This window comes from Hyperoodon ampullatus (assembly GCF_949752795.1).
Source record: "Hyperoodon ampullatus genome assembly, chromosome: 14".
Classification (NCBI taxonomy): domain Eukaryota; kingdom Metazoa; phylum Chordata; class Mammalia; order Artiodactyla; family Ziphiidae; genus Hyperoodon; species Hyperoodon ampullatus.
Genome location: NC_136927.1, coordinates 84,408,391 through 84,427,109, shown reverse-complemented (window position 1 = coordinate 84,427,109; position 18,719 = coordinate 84,408,391). Strand labels below are relative to the sequence as shown.

Genomic DNA, 18,719 nt, shown 5'->3' with positions numbered 1-18,719 from the left:
TAATGAATAAAGCACAGGACACAGAGGCAGCTGACGGAATATTTTCCCCACTAATGCCAGGAAGCTGAAATCTGCTCCCTGTTGTACTTTTTTTTTATAGCCTGAGAGATTTGCATCTGGGTGTGATGTGCACTTGGGGGCCCCCCAGCACAAAGCAATCAATCTTGTCTCCTGCTGCAGAATCCCCCTCCCCCTTCCTCACTGAATAGAACTGTCTCCCCTCTCTAATGAACGTACCCAGGAGAATAAAAGTTGTTTTTCAAAAGTGTGGGGAAGGAAGAAAGGAAGGAAGGGAGGAAGGAAGGAAAAGAAAAAGCACACAATGCCTATACTGGGTCTGGCCGGAGCCAAGTTCTCGAGGACACTAACCTATAAACTTCTAAGGATTTCCTCAACGTCTGAGATGTATACGTAATATACAGGGTGTTTGCTTTCAGCCTTAAGATTTGCTTTGCTTTGCTTTGTTTTGAGTAATTATCAAAGAACTCATAAAGATTGGCCTTTTTTTTTTTTTTTTTAGGTCAGAAAGGTCCAACCGGTGCCAGATTTCTTAAAATCAAACCACTCAGTGGGGTAAGGCTGGTGAAAACACTTGGAAAGTTAGGTCATGCTAGAAGGGGGCTTATTACTAATTAAAAAAAAAAAATTGAGCTATCGTTTTAGGGTCAGGAGAGGAACATTCAGGAAAGTGAAAAAGGGCCGACTGTGGGAGAGAGGGCAGTGGTCAGAGCTCAGGGGACAGTGGGGAAGGGAGGCGGGGGCCCTGGTCCTGGCACTCTCCGCCAGCCCTCCAGTCCCTGTCCTACTCAGTGGGCTCCTGGGACCCACATGGGTCCACGGGGCCCACGGGGCAGAGGGACGGGGAGGGGGCGATGCACGCCCCGCAGGACTCCTGGGCCCGCCTCCCCAGTCCTCCGGTCAAGGGCAGCCTGGCCCCCCTCAGCTGTGCAGGCACTGGCAGCTCTCCATCCTCTGCCTGGGGCAGCTTCCATTCCTTGCACCCCAGGCCTCCGCCTGCTCCCTTCCAGACTCGAAGTTCCTAGAGGGCAGGGACCACGTCTATAGTGTCTAGAGCTAAGTTTAGCAAAGGCACGTTTTCTTCCCTCCTCTTTCTCCCCCTTTCAAACTTTTCATTTCATCTGTGTTTCTGTGGCTCTTTCCTTCCTTTTGTACCTTCTTTCTCTCTCTTTCAACAATAAAGAACTGGCTTGAGGGGAGCTGGGTTTTAACTTTGGAGTAGTTCACAAAAGTTCGGGGGAGGAAACACAAAAAAAGGAATTCAGATTCCTTCCCCCCCCCCGCATCCCACCCCAGGGAAAGCGCTGAGCAAGTAAAAGAACCCTGAAGAGACACAATGGAGAATGTGGGAAAAGCTCTCAGGAAGTCAGTGTGTGTTGGCTGGGGGGTGAGCTAAAGGTGAAGTTGTTTGCACACCACGATTAGTACCCTCTTTAGAAACATCCATACGTCTGGGTAAAGAACAGGAGGAGATAAGGAGATATAAAATCCTGACAGGATAAGGGCGGGACGGGGGGATTTCCTGTCATATTATAATGTCATTTTAACAATAAGTATGACTTCTGGAAGAAAAAGGGAAAGCGGTCAGGGAAAGTATGGGGTGTGGATTCCCAGTCCTGTGGGCAGCGAAAGTGGGCGGTTTGGCCCTGTGTGGGAGACCCTGAGTTCTAAGAGGGCATGGCCCCCTAGAAGGTCAAGATGTGCGTGCTGTCCAGGGGAGGCGGGGTGGGGAGAAACTGGCAAAGAAACCCATCAGATGAACAGACCAAAGCCCCCTGTTCCCCCAAAGCACAGAATGGCAGGATTGGTGTTAAAACTAAACTCCCAGGGACCCAGCACAGGATGAGACCGCAACCTGAGATATCCCCTGAAACCTGGGGCTTTTTTCCTACATTTCATCTAGAAAATTCTAAGTGATCCCACTTCCTGCGAGCATCCCAGCCATTCTGAGCTCTCTGCTGACCTCTGGTGGGGGAGGAGCTCTACTGGCCCAGAAAAGGTGTTAGAAACTGGGCAGCGCACCTGCCCTGCTTTCCCAGGGACCCCAGCATCCAGAGGAACCCCCTTCCCCAGGGGGGCTTTGTTAACCTGCCTCGTCTAAGGTTCAGGGCTATAGGTTGGAAGGTGTGAGGAGGAAAAAGGTCAGAAAAGCTTTAAAGGAGCCCTAGGTGATTAGGAGCTTAAGAGAAGCATGTCGGAATAAAGTTTGTTGACTTAAAGAAGAGGATTTTACTAGCAGGGCGGGGGAAGCTTTTGCCCAAAGTTAATATATTTTATTCAGTCCCTTTGATTTTGTTCAACTATAAAAGAGGGAGGGAAGAGAAAGTATCTAAGAACGGTATATGGAGGGTAAGTTTCGTTGGAAAGGAATGAACTCCCATGATGGGACTTGGTAGGTCCTGGCATGGTAAGTTCACATGGCCCTTCTCAAATAGATGACCTCATGATTTTACAGCTGCTGCGGGGAGGGGAGGGGAGGTGGGGGAAGAAATGGCAAGGATGCCTGTTCTCTTTGGAACCAGGGAACCTGGCCTCAGACACCATCAGATCTCACCTCCCCTCCACTGGAAACTTGGCCTAAACAAGACAGAAGTGACCTTCCCCCAAGTCCAGGGTTGGGCCTGAGATGGAGGGTGCGGGTCCCATCCTTAGATGGAGAAGACTCTTCTTAGTAAGAATGCCCCTGAGTGCTCAGCGGGTTTGCAGCCCTGAGAGGTAGAGAAGGGTTGTAAAGGGGAGAAAATTAAAACTAGCTCTGAAATCTCAGAGACCCTCAAAAACCCAATGATGCTCCCATGAGTGAAAAAACCATAAGGATTTACTCTCAGCCAGTATCTTCTCTATAAGACAGCACCGAGCATTCACCCCAAAGCCTACTCCCTCATTTCCCTGCATCTTCCCATATTGTCTCAAATGCTAACTCCTCCAGGAAGGCTCCCTGGGTTTCCCTGATGGAAAAAAGGACCTCAACCCACCTCTGAATTTCTTTTCTAGCCCTTGATTGGGGTGAGAAAGAATGCCCCACCCTCCTCTGCATCCTGCAGAGATTATCCCAGGGATGGGTTCCCAGAAATTATTAATTATGTACCAAGGGGTAAAAGATAGGCCTAAAATTTCGTGTACAAGCTGCCATTTTGAAAAGGATACTTTAAGAAAGAGAGAGAGAGTGTGTGGCGGGGCAGGGGGGTGGTTTGGCATACCAGTTCTACTAAAACTTTTAACAAGAGAATTAAAGAAGTTTTAAAGTGAGAAGGACATCCCTCCCATTTTTCAGATGAGAAAAACTGGGACCCAGAAGATAAAGCAATTTGTCCAAGGTCTCAGAAACTGGTTCCTAGAAGACCCAGGGCACATACACGGCCTAGCAATTTAGAGGTCATTGTGATAGTGTGTGTTCCTGCACTGGCTAGGGTCTAATAGAGCCACTAGTTAAAAGGGACAGGATTGGGACTTCCCTGGTGGCGCAGTGGATAAGACTCTGCTGCGCTTCCAATGCAGGGAGCCTGGGTTCGATCTTTGGTCAGGGGACTAGATCCCACATGCATGCTGCAACTAAGAGTTCTTGTGCCACAACTAAGGAGCTGGCGAGCCGCAACTAAAGAGCCCATCTGCTGCAACTAAGACCTGGTGCAACCAAATAAATAAAAATAAATAAATAAATATTTAAAAAATAAATAAAAGGGACAGGGTTTGACCTCAGATATCAATTGTTCACTGGAACACCTTTAAAACTATCCCTGGGCCTTGGGGGAGGGAGCTGTGTCCCTGGGAAAGAGGATTAGGGGAGGGGCCGTGGAATTCTGCCTTCGGCACCAGCACACGGTGAATTTTGAAAAGCCAGGCTCTCAATAGTAAAAGCCGAGCGCCATCTGCCAGCCAGTTCTGAGCAGCCTTGCTTTATTTTATTGTCTCTACTTCTCAGCCCTTAAATAGTTGGTGTTCTCGTTTCTTTCCCTTAAAAAAGAAAAAAGAAAAAAAAAAAAGGTATTTCTTGCTCAGAAACCCCCTTAAAATAAGAATCTTATTATTTTTTTTTAATTGCAAGAGAGAGAGAGAAAAAAAAGGGAAAGCAAGGAAAAAATGAGGGAATCTCTTAAGAGGCTGATTTCTGCTCCCCCATTTCTGAGCTGTGCGGACCTCTGGGGAGAATGGGACAGGGCATCTCGCTTTCTCCATTGAAGGCAGCCCTGGTGGTCTGTCTCCTGACCCTTTCTTCCTGGCAGAATGAAAGATCAGCGCCCAGCTTGGAGCCTGCCTTAATATCAAAAGTCAGACCCTATCTCTGGGGAATCAAGGTTCTAGGGCCAGAAAGAAAGAGGGAAGTGAGGCCTCTGCCGTCTGGCAACTTAAGTCTCAGGATAAGATGTCTGCAAGGGTTTTGGATTTGTCCCTTGGGTCATTACCTCTTTCTACATAAAGGTGAACACAGAGAGATCCCCCCCTGGCTTTCTCTTGGATGGCCCACCAAATTTAAGTCCCTATCCTGACCATGGCAGAATCATCACGACATGGAGCCTTGTCGGTACTTTTAAGAGTCAAACTTTGGCCTTTTCTGGATGTCACCTGGCAAATTCATGGAATCCTTGAATAGAGCAGTGGAATCAACCAAGGTTCCAGAAATGAGAGCCCGCTAACATTTACCCAGTGTGCTCTTTCCACGATCCTGGGCCCCTCTGCCTGCCCCCTCTACAATCAAGGCAACGTGGGGAGACAGCGAAGGATGATCACCACAAGCTCACCCCATCCCAACCGCCCAAGGATACAGATTTCCTGATAGCGCTCCAGAATGACCGGATCCCGTCGGGAAAAGGCCCAAAGACTTCCATTTGGAAAGGGGAACCCTCCATCAAGTGTCCATCTTAAAATCAGCCCTGGCCATTTGTTTGCAAAACAAAATGATCTAATACGCTTCCCTTTTAGCAGCTAAAAAGGAAGAAATGAAATCACCTAAGTGCTGAATTATAAATAGCTATTATTTTCTGGCAATCCAACTTTAAAAAATTTTCCCCTAACGTCTGGCATTTGTTTTTGGGTTCTGCCTGGAGCCTTCTAAGCATTTCCTTGGAAAGATGCTGCACTTGGTCCCAGGCAAAAAGTCAAAATCAACATTCAAAAAACATGCCTTGGGTAGTTTTGAGGATTCTGCAATAAGAAGATCTTAGTTAGGGAGCACTTCACTTAACTAAACTCGGAACCTATAAAAAATGATATTTTAAATTTAACATGTCCAATATATAATTTATCAAACTACTAATCAGTTTCCACCCTTTACCCTAAAGTAATCTTAACAGTAAAAGCAAAAGTCCAAGTTCATGTAGGTGTCTGGAGTGGAGAGTGGGTTTTTTGTTTTCTGTTTTTCCTTCTAGACTTTGCAATTAACTTAAAGGCCACAAATTCCAAATTCTCTAAGGAAAAAGAAAAAAAAACTTTTTGAAAAAAAGTTAAATCTCTGATGAATCTGTAATAACTGTATTGGAAGATCAGAAGGGGGCAAAAATTTAAGTGTTTTAGGCTCAAAATATAATAAAGAAGCGATAAAGTCTCCTTCCATAAGGGATACTTGGGGGAGAGACTCGTTAGGGGCAAGCTGGGGGCCTAGACCACTATTTAAAAGTAAAATGATTTATTCAACTATACCTCAGTAAAAAAAAATTTTGTAAAACGTAAAATTAAAAAATGATTTATTCCTGTTGTGATTATTCCAAGATATCGGTTATAGAATCTGCCCTAAGATGGGGTGGGGCAGGGTGCATCTACCATCTTATCAAAAACCAAGTGCAACTCTCTTGATCAGGAAATGTCCCTGGGTTCTTATTCCTGTTGGCACAAGTATGTTTTATTCCTAAAAGATCTTATTTTACCTTCCTCAGTACAGTCATTCAGAGGCATTCCTTCCACTGCCCCCTATCCCACCCCTACAACTTCCTGCCTTGAAATATCAGTTGCTATAGGTTAGGGGGCACCTCCATTCAGTGGGCTGGTTCCCTGTGGTCGTGGGACTCAGGTGACCCAGTTAACAGGGCCCACGCCCATGGCAGGTGTGTATGCACTGCCAATCACAGGCTCCATTTGCGTTTTGTGGGACACATGCAAGGTGGGTCCCCAGCCATCCCAGAGCTGATATATGACCAGCAGCCATCTGAGTACCAGTCCTTAGTATCTTGGCCACCCTTCTTCCACGATGCACAGTGAATTAATTTACGCACATCAGACGGGGAGAATTCCCTGCCTGCTGCAGACAAAGGCCCCCAAAGAACCCCTAAGTGGTAGATGTGATCATTTAAGGGTTAAAGTCTATGTAAGCCCCGATTTATCCTGGCCCATTGATTAGCTATGGGACTGACTTGGTTAATCAGAGTATTAGACCGATTCATCATTTCCACCCTTTTCTATTCTATTTAGGGTCAGCTGGTGACTTTTTAGGTCACCTTCTTTTCAGAGATTTTTGGAAATTAGTTCTACCCCGGAATGTAGGATCACCAACACTGGCATAAACATTTCTGACTGGTTATTAGTAAGTGAGCTCAACAGGCTTTCCTCTGAAGATAATTTTTTATTTTTAAGGTGTTCAAGTTCTGACCTGTATGATCTCTACCTTCCCCAGGACTATTTGATGTTGATAATGTAAGGGTAGTGGTTCTCAACTGGGGATGTTCTCTGCCCCCCCACCCTCCACCCCAGGGGACACTTGGCAATGACTACAGGAAGTTTTGGTTGTCACACTGTGTATGTGGTGGTGCTTGGTCGGGGTAGGGTGTGTGTGTGTGTGTGTGTGTGTGTGTGTGTGTGTGTGTGTGTGTGTGTGTGTGTGTGTGTGTGTGTGTGTGTGTGTGTGTGTGTGTGTGTGTGTGTGTGTGTGTGTGTGTGTGTGTGTGTGTGTGTGTGTGTGTTACTGGCGTCTAGTGGGTAGAGGTTAGAGAGGCTGCTACACACCCTACATTGCACAGGATGGTCCCCATGGCAACAGAACGCCTATGGAAGACCCCTTTGTTAGACAGAGCCCCCTGAAAATGCTAAAATCCCAGCACAGAGCCAGCAGGGAGAAGTCAGAGCTTAAACATAAAAGGCTAGGTCTGAGTAAAGCTCTGGGGCCTGTTAAATCCAGGCTTTGTCCTGGGGTGGGGTGGGAGGGTGCAGTTGGAGTGGGACCCTCCTCTGCCTCTGCTGGCTCTCCCCTTCCCCTCTCATTTTCACTATAGATGTGACACCTTTCTTCTGCCTGTGCCGTCTCACCATCTAGTGGCCACCTGAAATATCAACTCACCTTCACCATCTCTGCGCCATTCTAGATTCAGTCATTAAAAAAATTCATATGGGGGGGCAGTGGGTGGAAGGACCCCAAACGACGTATATGATTTAATTAATAAGTTAATTAAGCATCTTGTAGGCCTAACAGACCTCTATAGAGAACAGCTATAAGGAATTAAAATGAACCCTTTCTAGGATTTCAGCAGCCCACAAAGGCCAAAAACCTTGAGTTACCTTATGTAACCACAGAGAAGCAAGTAGCATCTACTTAAAAGGGGGTGTCCAAGTGGCCCCAGCAATTTAAGTAACTATATACTTCCTAAGTAACAGCCTATTCTCCACAGATTCGTTTTTTCTTTTTCAAAGGTAACAATCAGCTACTTTTACAGCTAAAGAAACAGGCCTAGGCATGTGGTCCCCAAGGTCAGCAGGGTGCTGGGATGGACACTAGCTGAGATGTAGGACCTTGTTCCTATTTCCTTGGGCTGAGCCCTGGCAAGCAGCCCTTCTTGGCCCTGGACTCTATCACAATGCCTGATTTTAGTTTGTGTGCCTCATCATACGAATTATTCTTTCTTTGCAAAAATCCCACAGCTGCAAACTTACCTGAATGGAGGTTCCCTATAAAAAAAATCTCCAAGGTCATTTGCAAATTAGCAATCAGTTTGAGGCAAGGCAAAACTGTTCAAATAGGAAAGAGGAGAGAGGTACTCTGGTCTTTGGATTGAGGGGGAGAGTCAAGAGCTGGATAAATCGAGTTCTTTTTCCCTTAGAAGAATCGACACTCCGTGTTGACACGGAGCTCGTGAAAGCTTGACTGTGGCACTCCTTCAGAAGTGGGTACGAGAGATTTTTCCTTCCCATTATCAACTCATTAAAGGAAGTTTAAGGTACATACTCTGTCCCACACACCAAGTATGTGTGACAACTTCAGAAACATTGACTGACTCATAATAAATTCGGGATCCGATAACAATTTCTACCTTTAATACCTCTCTCCTCGCCCCAAATTGAATCATTAAGAAACATTTAGTAAGATCTAATGTTCAAGTTCTGTGGGCAGAACTCCAGGAGTCGAAATGCTCGGGAATTCTCCTGAGGTTTAACAAATTACCCTGCAATGCAACGTGGGATTTTCCTTCTAAGTAAGGACGGCAGAGGCGCACGCCCTTGATTTTCGCTGCTCTGTCACAGATCAGTTACCTAACATCCTTCTCTATGACAGCCCCCAGTTGCTGTCTGGGTAAAACTACTCCAGTAATTCTGATTGGAGGGGGCTACACCTCTCAAGTGTTTGCTGTCTGTCAGAGAACAGAGCATCCCATATCTCAACTGAGCATGTGATGATCAACAATCAGGAAAATTCAAACATGGCTTTTTGTGTGTGTATGTTGTTCCCTACCTTGTTCTTGGAGGTCTCCCCGTCTTCCATTCCCAGTGGCTGGCCTTCGTCACCATCTGGCTGTTGGGAAGGAAAACTAGAAACAATTTTTTTTTTTTTCCATGTGTAATAAGCACAGAGCAGTCTGTGCTCAGGACCCCGGGCTCAACCACAGTATCAGTTGGTTTACAGATAGGAGCTAATAAAAAGAGGGGGAGAGACAGAGGGGGCTGTGGGCTCTGAGAGGGGGGTGGGCGGCACTTTCTCAGGACAGGTAAAAAATAAGTTCCTGCCTCATCCTGTTGCACACCTAACAGTGACTCCACACGATCATACATTTGGCAAAGTGTCGTCAGTCTACGGCTTGGGTTGACCCTTATTTATAAAACGTGTACAAAGAGTGTACTCTGAAATGTCGAGACAGGATGGGTGCCTGGGACTTTTAGAACTTTAGGTCTCATGGGGAATACAGAACACAAACAAAAAACAACAACCAGGGACTTCCCTGGCGGTCCAGTGGTTAAGACTCCATGCTTCCAATGCAAGGGGCATGGGTTCGATCCCTGGTCGGGGAACTAAGATCCCATATACTACATGGTATGGCCAAGAAAATATTAAAAACAAACAAACAAACAGAAAACACCAAAAAAAACCAAAAAAAAAAACCTCACTTGGACCAGGGAGAGAGAAGTCCAGGCAGAAAAGTAAATTTCTAAAAATAATGGCTGCCATTTATCAGACACTTACATGTGCCAGGCCTGGGGTTCAAGGCTTCTCTCAATTTCTAGTATCTGGCCCCCAGTTTAGAGGAATTAAGGAAATCTTCCTCTGATTCTTCTGCAAACACGCCCTCCCCTCCCTTGGCCTACTCCAATGGCCAGTTTGTATCTGGGGCTTCCCACTAGCCTTCCTCAGTTTTATAAAGGTCACTTTGACTTGCTGACTCTTTAGCAGAATCCCAAAGAGAGAGACTCAGGCCCATCTTTCTCTCACTCCCTGAAGAGATGAGGCTCTTATGCCCAGGGTGACCACAGGCCAGAACAGGAATCTGATGGGACAAAGACCCTTTCAGGCTAATTCAATGAAATCTGTTGAGGTTGGTGTTAACAGGGCCAGAGTCTGGGTTCCTTTTACTGGGGGGCCACCAGAGCTGGAGAGGGTTAATTAGACGGACTTGACTAACTGTTTTAATTGCTGGTGGGAAACCTGTCACAGCAACTGGCCCTGCCCTTTCTGTTTTGAAAATTGCTACACTTGCAGAGGAATCCGATTTTGAAATGGACAACTGGTATGTTAATTTCACATTCCATTAGAAACCCCAGGAGGCACAAGGTGGGTTGGGAAGAACCCCGCCTTGGCCACAGGTTAAAGAAACCAAGAAGTGTAGAGACCAGTTTTCATTGGCTATTTACATGCCTCCTAAAAGTCACTTAATGGAGAGGGATTTGGAGGGCCACTGTTTTGCTGGGGGTGAGGGGTATGTTTTATTTGGTGGGGAAATTAACTCTAAAACGAAGACACATGGTTGGGATGGAGAATTTTAAATCTAGTCAATTAGGTTACCGTCTCTAAAAAAGTTTTTTTTGTTGTTGTTTGGTTTTTTTTTTTTGCTTAATACCAACCTTCCCCCATAAAAGTCAAAGGTGATTTCCAAGATTATGTACTGACACTCACTAAGAAGGAATTAGCCCCGACTGAAAGGAAGGAATACTTTTAAAAAATAATCACTATGAAGAATATTGAGCAAGAGTTATTTTAATAGGGTCATTAGATCCAGGCCAGGAGATTCTAAACAGTCTATTACACTCAAACACTAATAATGGAGGGGCTATGCATAAAAGCAACTGTATTTTTAAATGAAGATGATAATGATTTTTTAGTGGAAACCTGAGTAAAGAAAAAAGCTTTAGACCTTGCTAAAGAACACTTCTGGGGGATTTTAAAAAGACTTTAAAGAAAACCTGCATTTAAAAAAAGAAGTCCAACAAACAAACAAAGACCGCAGTGTTGGCAGATGAATGACAGCAAATGTGGAAACAAAATATCACCACAGCAGTGACAGGTATCCCAGCAATGAGGAGGCTCACATTTCACGTACACTCAATGGACATTTATAACCAAGGATCTGTCTGGTTCTGGCTATAATTCAGGAGGCAGAAGACTGCGGGACACCTGTCATCTGACAAGGGATTTTAAGAGCACATAGCGCACTTAACAATAATCATGCCTCACACTGAAATGACGCTTTATAACTTATTACCACATTTTGGGGGTGAGCACTGAATTAGAAACTTCTGATTCCTTCACTTACCTTGCAGTCTTTAAGCAAAAGTCCCTGACATTTAATCTCTGAGCTTTTGGTTTACTTGCCTATGAAATGGGGTCCCATCACATTTTTACTGCCCAAGGCTGTTGCAAAGGACAAATGTGACTGGATGAAAGGCTTTTAAAAATACAGTAAAAAAGTGCTATCATTATGCGTAATCATTACTCTTACAGGTTACTAATAATTCTGAAGGCAGTGAGGCTATCCCTCTCAAGCTGGGGGTGGGGAGAGTCAGGGGGTGGGAGGAATGTACAAGAAGGTGACAAGCCCCACTTTATTTTGCTTCATACCAGTTTTCCATGGTATATGTAACGTAGGCAAATGATAAAAATTAACATAGCTGTATAGAAAGGCATTTTTTTTTGAGAAAAATCTAGGGAAATTGGATTTTAAAAGGCAAGGAAGAGACTTTTGGCCTGGTAAGCCATGCCCTTCCCACTGCACCAAACAGCTCAGTGGAGGCATTTTGAATACGGAAAAATGGCTGAATTAAAAATAAATAAAAAAGCAAAGCAAAGAAAAAGGGCACTCCAGCAGGATGAGATGGATGCCTCACTGTTGCACCTGGTGCCATAAATAAATTATCATATAATTAATTGAGATTCACTGTATAAATAAAGTGTCATGGCAGAATAGCCATTATTGTATATAGCATTTGCCTGCACAATTTTAATAAATTCAGCAGCTACTAAGAAATTCTAGTCTGGCAGTCCCTTCAATTCTTAACAAAAATGAGGGAATCACCCAAATTAGGTTTCCAAAACATGTTTAAGCCACCAAAGTTATTCAGAAAGGCAACAGAAACATGGTAATAAGTCTATTATTGGCTAGTGTTGAGTAAGAAAAAGGCTTCAACTTTTTAGCTATTCTAGAATTTCAGTCATGTTACTGATTGTCTCTCTATCTGTTTATCTATTTCTAACTATTTATCTACCTTTTTCCTTTTTAAGATTCCCTGTAATGTGGTTAAGCTGTTTGGGCAGTAAAAATGGAGAGGGTATATACACAGAAACACATACAGCTTTAAAGCAACAGTTGAATCTGTATGTCACCAATTATCAAAGGATGGTCATTTGATCTTCCCTTTTCAGTGGTCAGCATATACGGATGTCTTGTTTTATATGTTAGGATTTAAATGTTAGTGAAAAGGCTTGTCCTAAATGGAAGTGGGTCTTCATCCTGCCTCCTCTCCCCCTCTGCAATCAGTAATTCAGACCCAGCGGGGTGACTCTCTTGTCACTTTGGCAAAATGAAACCTTGTCAGATTGCAGCCTGGCTCAACAAGCCGTACTGCCACAGCAGGCAATCTGGCTTTCTGAATTCAGGTTCATGCTAGACAGGGCCCACGTTTCACTGGACTACACTGCATGCAAACGTGCTTGACCTGGGTGCAGGGCCAGGATGATGGCAGGGTGACCCCAGCTAATTTCCTTTACTTAAGGTGAATTTTTCCCCCTACATATAAAACATGGGTAAGCAAGGCAAACTTCTAATATTCTTAAGGCTCAGCCCCAGACACGGACTGCTTGCTACAGAGTTGGTGCGTGCATAATCTATGGTTTAAGGCTCCAGTCCTGATTTAAGTGGATGGTGCTCCCCACCCCCATCCCAAACTCCCAGAATAGGGGATTCAGGCCATGGAGCAAAGGAGAATTTAGTGAAGATCTGCTTGAAAGCTTCACTTCACAAATGAGGCAACTGAGGCCCCGGCATATGAGGGGCACTGGCCAATTAGGGGTCAAGTGCACACCGTCACTTGGCTCTCCTGTCTGCCCCCAATTATGGCCGCCTCCCCCATCACAGGTTTGCTACCCAGAGCTATGCTTGGGATATTGAAATGGGGCTCTTGTGGCAAAATCAGTTGTCTGCAGGAAAACAGAACGTTGTCGTTTGAGGCGCTGTGCCTTCCGTGCAGTTGAGGCATCTGAAATGTAAAAGTGTCTCCCTCCTGTATGTTTTTGGGGAAATGATGTTGTCCGTATTTCCCTGGGTGGGCATAAATAGAATGACCATCACATTTAAAACTGTGATGCATAAGAGGCATATATCACAACAGCAAACAGTGATGACCATAGGTCATTAACAGACACCATCACACATTATAAACTATTTAGCAAACAAACAGTAGCGCCACCTGAAAAGTTGTGATCTTGAAATCCCTTGAGAGGTCTTAGAGAATAATTAAAGAAATTAAGATTGTGGAGTTTCACATCTGAAATTTTCACTTAAGCCCCACATTTAGACCCTTGCTAATTGCTGCTTTGATTAGCTGTGGCACAAGAGTCGAGCTGTGGGGGGAGGAGGGAGGTCCTGGAGAGGGGAGAGGACCCTGAAAGCTGGCATAGGTGAAGGGAGGAGGAAGGGGAAGGCCAGGGCCACCAAAAGTAACCTTCCAATGGGATTATTAACTTTTTTTTTTTTAATGTTTCTGTATCCCAAGCCCATATGCAGAGGATCTTACCTTTGAGCCTCTTTGCCCCCAGCTAAAGCTGCTTGAAAAAATTCACATGCAAACATTTACATGTCTCACAGTTTTATCACATTTTGTCCACACACTTAAAATACACTGGAAGCATTTTTTTAAAGTTTTATTTTAATTGCATTTCAAACACAAGATGGGCATTCCACTCCCAACGCATAACCCCTCTCTCTTTAAACCAAGCCCCTCCTACTGTATTCTGTAAGAGGGTAAATGATTGGCTTACCTCAGGCTCTTCCCTAGGAAGAAAAATGATTTCATATTTTTTAAACTTGGCCACGCCCCCCTCCCACCTCCCCCGCCCCTCCCCCGCCCCGAACCAGCCCCGTGTGGTTTGGGATCCGGGACTCGCCTACAGCGGGTTAAGGGGCGGGGGGGGGGTTCTCCCCCTCCTCCCTCCATCCCCCGCCAGGTGAGCAGAGTGTGTGCAGAATACCGAATTTCTGCGCGCAGTCCCGGACGCCCCAGATACCTGAGTGTCTGGTTTTTCAACCGTAAAGGCGGGAGGGTTGGGCGAACGAATGAGAAGTGAGGGAACGCTTAGCGCAAAGGGAGAAAGGAGAGAAAGACAGACAGAAAACAGGTTACGGAGGCCGGCCGGAGGCGGCCCCCTCCCCCCGCCCCGACATCCTGCCCAGCGTCTCCCGCTACCTTCTCGGGCGTTTTCGCGCCGCCCACTGCACAGCGCCAGCGCACAGGTACCACCCAAGTGTGCGAACACGGAAAGTTTTTGCCCGCGCAATGGCGCAAAACACAAGACAGCCCGTTCCCCGGTACAAGTACACAGTCGGCGGGTAATTTGGGGGTGCCAGGGGCGGGAATGGGAGAACGCTTGAGCATATCATGCACAGGCGGACACAATATGGACACCAACACACACCAACAACAAGCCGTCTTAGTCCAAGCAGCCGTGCCAGGCGAGGCGGGGACGCACCTCCAACAATGACCCCAACCCACCAACGGCCCCAGCCAGCCCAGCCTGAGCGACCCCGGAGCCCTCCCCTGCAGTTGCTGGCTCACCTGAAGCCCCAGCCTTTCTTGCCGTCCCCCACCCCACGACTCGGCGACGTCTTAAGGTCGCTGGCGCTGGTTTGTCCAGCTGGAAACGACCCTCAGTGTTGTACCGCACCACTTGTCTCCCTAAAGGGCATACACTTCCCCACCCAAGCCCACCCGAGGCCCCTCCCGCTCCCGGGGCAAAGTTAGGGCCCCTAGCTGGAACTTTCTGGCAGGCTCTTCCCGCCTTTGGCCAGACCCCCTCCTCCCGCCGCCGGGCCCCAAGCCCCACCGGGCAGCCCTGCCACCCGCTCCCGGGGCCCCCGGGCGGCCCTGCTCCCCACGGGCAGAGTCCGCCGCATTACCTAGAAGCAGCAGGCGGTGCGTACACATGTAGCCCATCTTCTCGTTCTGGAGCTGCTTGTCGATGAGCTTGCTGCGTTTCTTCTCTGCGCGCTTCTGGGCGCGCTTCTCCATGCTCTCCTTGCGGGTCTGTCTGCGCTTCTCCGCCAGGGCAACCTTCTTGACCTTGGGGCTGAGGGAGCCTCTGGACTGGGGGCTCTCGGATCGGCAGAAGCAGCCTCCGAAGGCCTGAACGAGGAAGTTGCGGAGCAAGTTGCGCTGGGTCTTTCGGCGGCGGCGGTTTCGCCTGGACTGAAACCAGCGGCGGCATCCGAAGGTCCCATCGTCGGATTCATCTCCGCTGTCGCTGCTGACCGATATTTCGTCGTCGTCGTCGCCGCCGCGGTAGCAGCTGCGCTCGGACCTGCCCCGCCAGGCATATGCGCGAGGAGGCTGCGGAGTAGGCGGATCGGCAGCCTGGATCTCGGGGCTGGGGGGTCTAAGGAAACTGATTTTGGGTCGGGCTCCAGAGGCTGGGGTTGCGCAGGCGGCGGGAGCGGCCCGGGCGACAGGAGCATCAGGGGCGGCAGGGGCTGCCCCGGCGGCTGGAGTGTCAGGGCCGGCAGGGGCTGCCCCGGCGGCTGGCGTGTCAGGGGCTGCTCCGGCGGCAGGGGCTCCGTCTCCGGGATCGGGGACTTTGCCTCTCTCCGCGGCAGCGGTGGCTGAGCCTCCTTCCATCTCGGCTGTTTCTCCCTCAGCTGGGGGTCTCTCTCCCTCTGCTTGCTCTCTCTTAACTGGGGCTCGGGAGACCTCGATGGGCGGGCCGTCAAGCGCGACTGGGGGGCTGTCCACGTTGACGGGAGCGTCGTCGACCCCAACGGGGGCGCTGCCAATCTCGCGCGGGGGTCCGGAGATCTCCATCGGGGGGCTGTTGCCTGCGAAGTGTGGAGGAGGTCTGACAGCCTCTCGAGATGGGCTGCCGATGATGCCTGGGACCCAGAGGGGGGGCTCGTTCGCGGCGGGAGCGAGGAGGACCGCACTCGGGGCCGCAACTGCCGCGATCGGGTTGCCGCCAAGGCCGTCGATTTGCGGGATAGCTCGGGGGAGCCCAGGGGGTGGGCTGTCGTCCCCAAAGGCTGCTCCATCAAACTCAAATGGCACATCCTCCTCAGGGGGAGGGCTGCATCCTCCTCTGAAGCCTGCGTTTGCAGGTCTGAGGGCTCGGGGCTCCTCGGGAGGAGCCCTGAAGACCCCCGCACCTGGGCCTCCTGGAGCGAGGTCTGAGACCTGCAAGAGAGGTTGGTTGCAGCCTCCCTGGGCAGGCTGCTCAAACTCAAAGGGCATGGCTTCTTCGGGAGGAGGGCTGTAGCTTCCCAGGCTTGGCCTGGCCTCACCGAAGGCTCCGGGCTCCATGATCGGTGGGCTGAAGGCTTCAAGGCCTGCATGGGCCCCAGTGGTGTCTCCAGGGTGCTCCAGGGTAGGCCAGAAGCCTCCCAAGCTGGACTGCTCGACCTCGAAGGGCATGGCTTCTTCAGGAGGTGGGCTGTAGCCTCCATGGGCTCCGGCTTCTTTGATGGCCTGGCTGAGGCCCTGGAACTTGGGCCTGGAGACTTCTGGGGGTCCGCAGGCCTCGCCTTCAATCTCGACGGGGACGGGCTCGCTGTGAGGCGGTGGGGTCTCCATCTCTTCGGCTGCGCCAGGCCCAGCACCGGGGGCAGCTGCCCCTGGGGCCTCCAAAGGTGGTTGCTCGGGCTGTTCGCCGAGTTCAAGGGGGATATTGCGTTGTCCTGACATATTATTGCCGTCGAGGCAGTTGCGCACGCCCATAACACGGTGGCGGCTTCTTAAAATAAACTTGGGGCCCCGTAAGACGGAGCACCCGACCGAACTAGGGTGAAAAAAATATTTTCAAAAAACAAAAAAAATTAAAGTACCAGCTGGAAAGTTCTCCAACCGCACTTTCTAACCCTAGTGAGGTCTAGGGGTTCAGGACCTCAAACCCCAGACCATGGCAGAAGCAAGTCTATTGTTGCTGGTTGAGTCTTGGCTCCTTTCTGGCCACTTTTTATCCCCTCAGGCTGCCCCTGGCCCCCCCTTTGGCCTGCCTCGTCCCCTCCTCTCTCTTTCTCTCAGCTCCAGGCCAGCCCCGCCTGCTTGGATCAGAGGAGCGCGCCGATTCGGTCCGAAAATCGCTCGTAGTGCTCTTTCTCCGCCACCAGGGGATGCCAGCCCCGGCCGAGGTGGCTCTGGGAGCCGGCTCCGGGAGCCGGGAGCCCCGGGACTTTGGGTAAGGGGGCTGATGAGCGCAGGCCTCGCAGGGACGTTTTGGCTCCTTCCAGTCCTCTCCCTGACTGATTTGGAGTCTTTCTCCTCTCTTCTCCCCTGGCCAGAGAGAGAGCTCTCCTGCGTTGCGGGACACGTGATGCAAGACGTGGGCCCCGGGCTGCTTGAGCGCAGGAGCTGAAACCCTCCCTCCCAGACCCAACAGACTCTCCTCGAGGGGAGGGGGGACTGCAGGAGTGTTTCATAACCCCAAATTACCCCTGAACCCCTGAGCCCCAGCCCCCAGCCCTGGACAGCCTCGGATCCTGCCCAGGTCTGGAGCGCAAGGCTTTGGGCGTGTGGGAAGGGGGTGCAGGCGCGCGCGGGGATGCGACAGGTGGTCGTGAGCCCACCGGCGGAGCAGGCAGGAGGCGAGGGGCAAGGGGTGCCGAGTGTGAGCACGCAATTTGTTTTAAAATGTGTTGGGGGTACTTCCCATCGCTTCTGCAGTTTTTGTTTGCCGGTTGCCGACGTCGGCTCCTATAAAGCACCTCTATGTCCCCCATCCCCACCACACTCTGGGGTCTCAGCAGTGGCTTGCGGTGGCGCAGGCAGGGTTCCTCCCCATTTATGGGGACTATGATAAATACGGGGGAATAAGAGGGTCTCGGGCATCTACCACCGAGACTCTCTAAGCGGTAGCTGCCGCGGCACGGAACGGGGCGGGGGGGCATGGGACGCACACAGGGACCCCACAGACTGTAGGCCCCAGAGTTCCGGGGGTCCTACTGTGCGGGGGGAAGGGCTAAATGGAATTTCAGTTGAAATTTATGGCCGGTTTAGGGTGGTCTCAGAAACTGACAAACCCCATGCGCACCAAATCCAAAAATACACACCGTGCCGCGCGGGCAGCTGCGGCCGCGGTGCGCTGCTCCCCGCCTCGGGTACCGGCTGCGGGGTTGGTCAGTCTGCTCCTCTAGCCCCTCTCTAGCCCTCTTCCAGCCCCCTTCCAGTCCTCCTGCTCTCGCTGTGGGTCTCCCAGAGCAGCTGCTTTACTTTTCCAGTGCTTGAGCCCGCTGAGGAGGCACAAAGTCCGGCCACAAACCCGGCAGTCGCCTGGCTGCATTCCCGTCGCCGTAGCGCGTGGTGGGCTCCGAGCCGGCGGGGATCAATGCCCACACCACCTGGGTGGGCTCGCGCGTGCATGCACACTGATCTGGGTTTGGGGTCGGCGAAATCTGGCTTTGAGCCCCGGGAAAAATTGGCTGTTTGCAGTTCGCCTAAGACCCGGGACTCGGGCATCGTATCTGTCTCGCCAGTGGGTGACAGGGACCTGTGAGCCACTTTTAGGTGGAAGGCAGCTGGGCAAGAGTCAGGTGGTCGCCTGGCCTTAGGGCGGGGGGAGGGGTGGCGGGATGCGGCAAGCGGGGCGCATCGCCGGGATCGCATTGCCTGGATCGCTGTATCTGCCAGCCGCAGTCGAGCGAACCACGTACGCACGCACTCTCCAACCTCGTGAAACCTAACGCAACCCTCTTCAAACGAGGGGGTCACAGCCAGAGCGCCTCACTGCCCCCGCACGCGGCCGCGCTGCGAGGAGGAAGCTGACCAAGTTGGACCCCGGGTAACGTGTGGAGCCTCCCCAAGGGCGTCTCCTCTCGGCTCTT

At 50.0% G+C, this 18,719-nt stretch overlaps 1 protein-coding gene across 1 annotated transcript in view; it reads right to left on the bottom strand.

Annotated features, from left to right (window-relative positions):
• The window catches only part of GNAS (GNAS complex locus), a gene marked incomplete at both ends in the record, with an annotated part of 54,061 nt that extends 37,444 nt beyond the window's left edge, over positions 1-16,617 (bottom strand). The window contains one exon of the mRNA XM_079718461.1: positions 14,814-16,617. Within this exon, the coding sequence (XP_079574587.1) occupies positions 14,814-16,617 (1,804 nt within the window). The remainder of the gene's footprint in view (positions 1-14,813) is intronic.
• Positions 16,618-18,719: the final 2,102 nt, after the last annotated feature.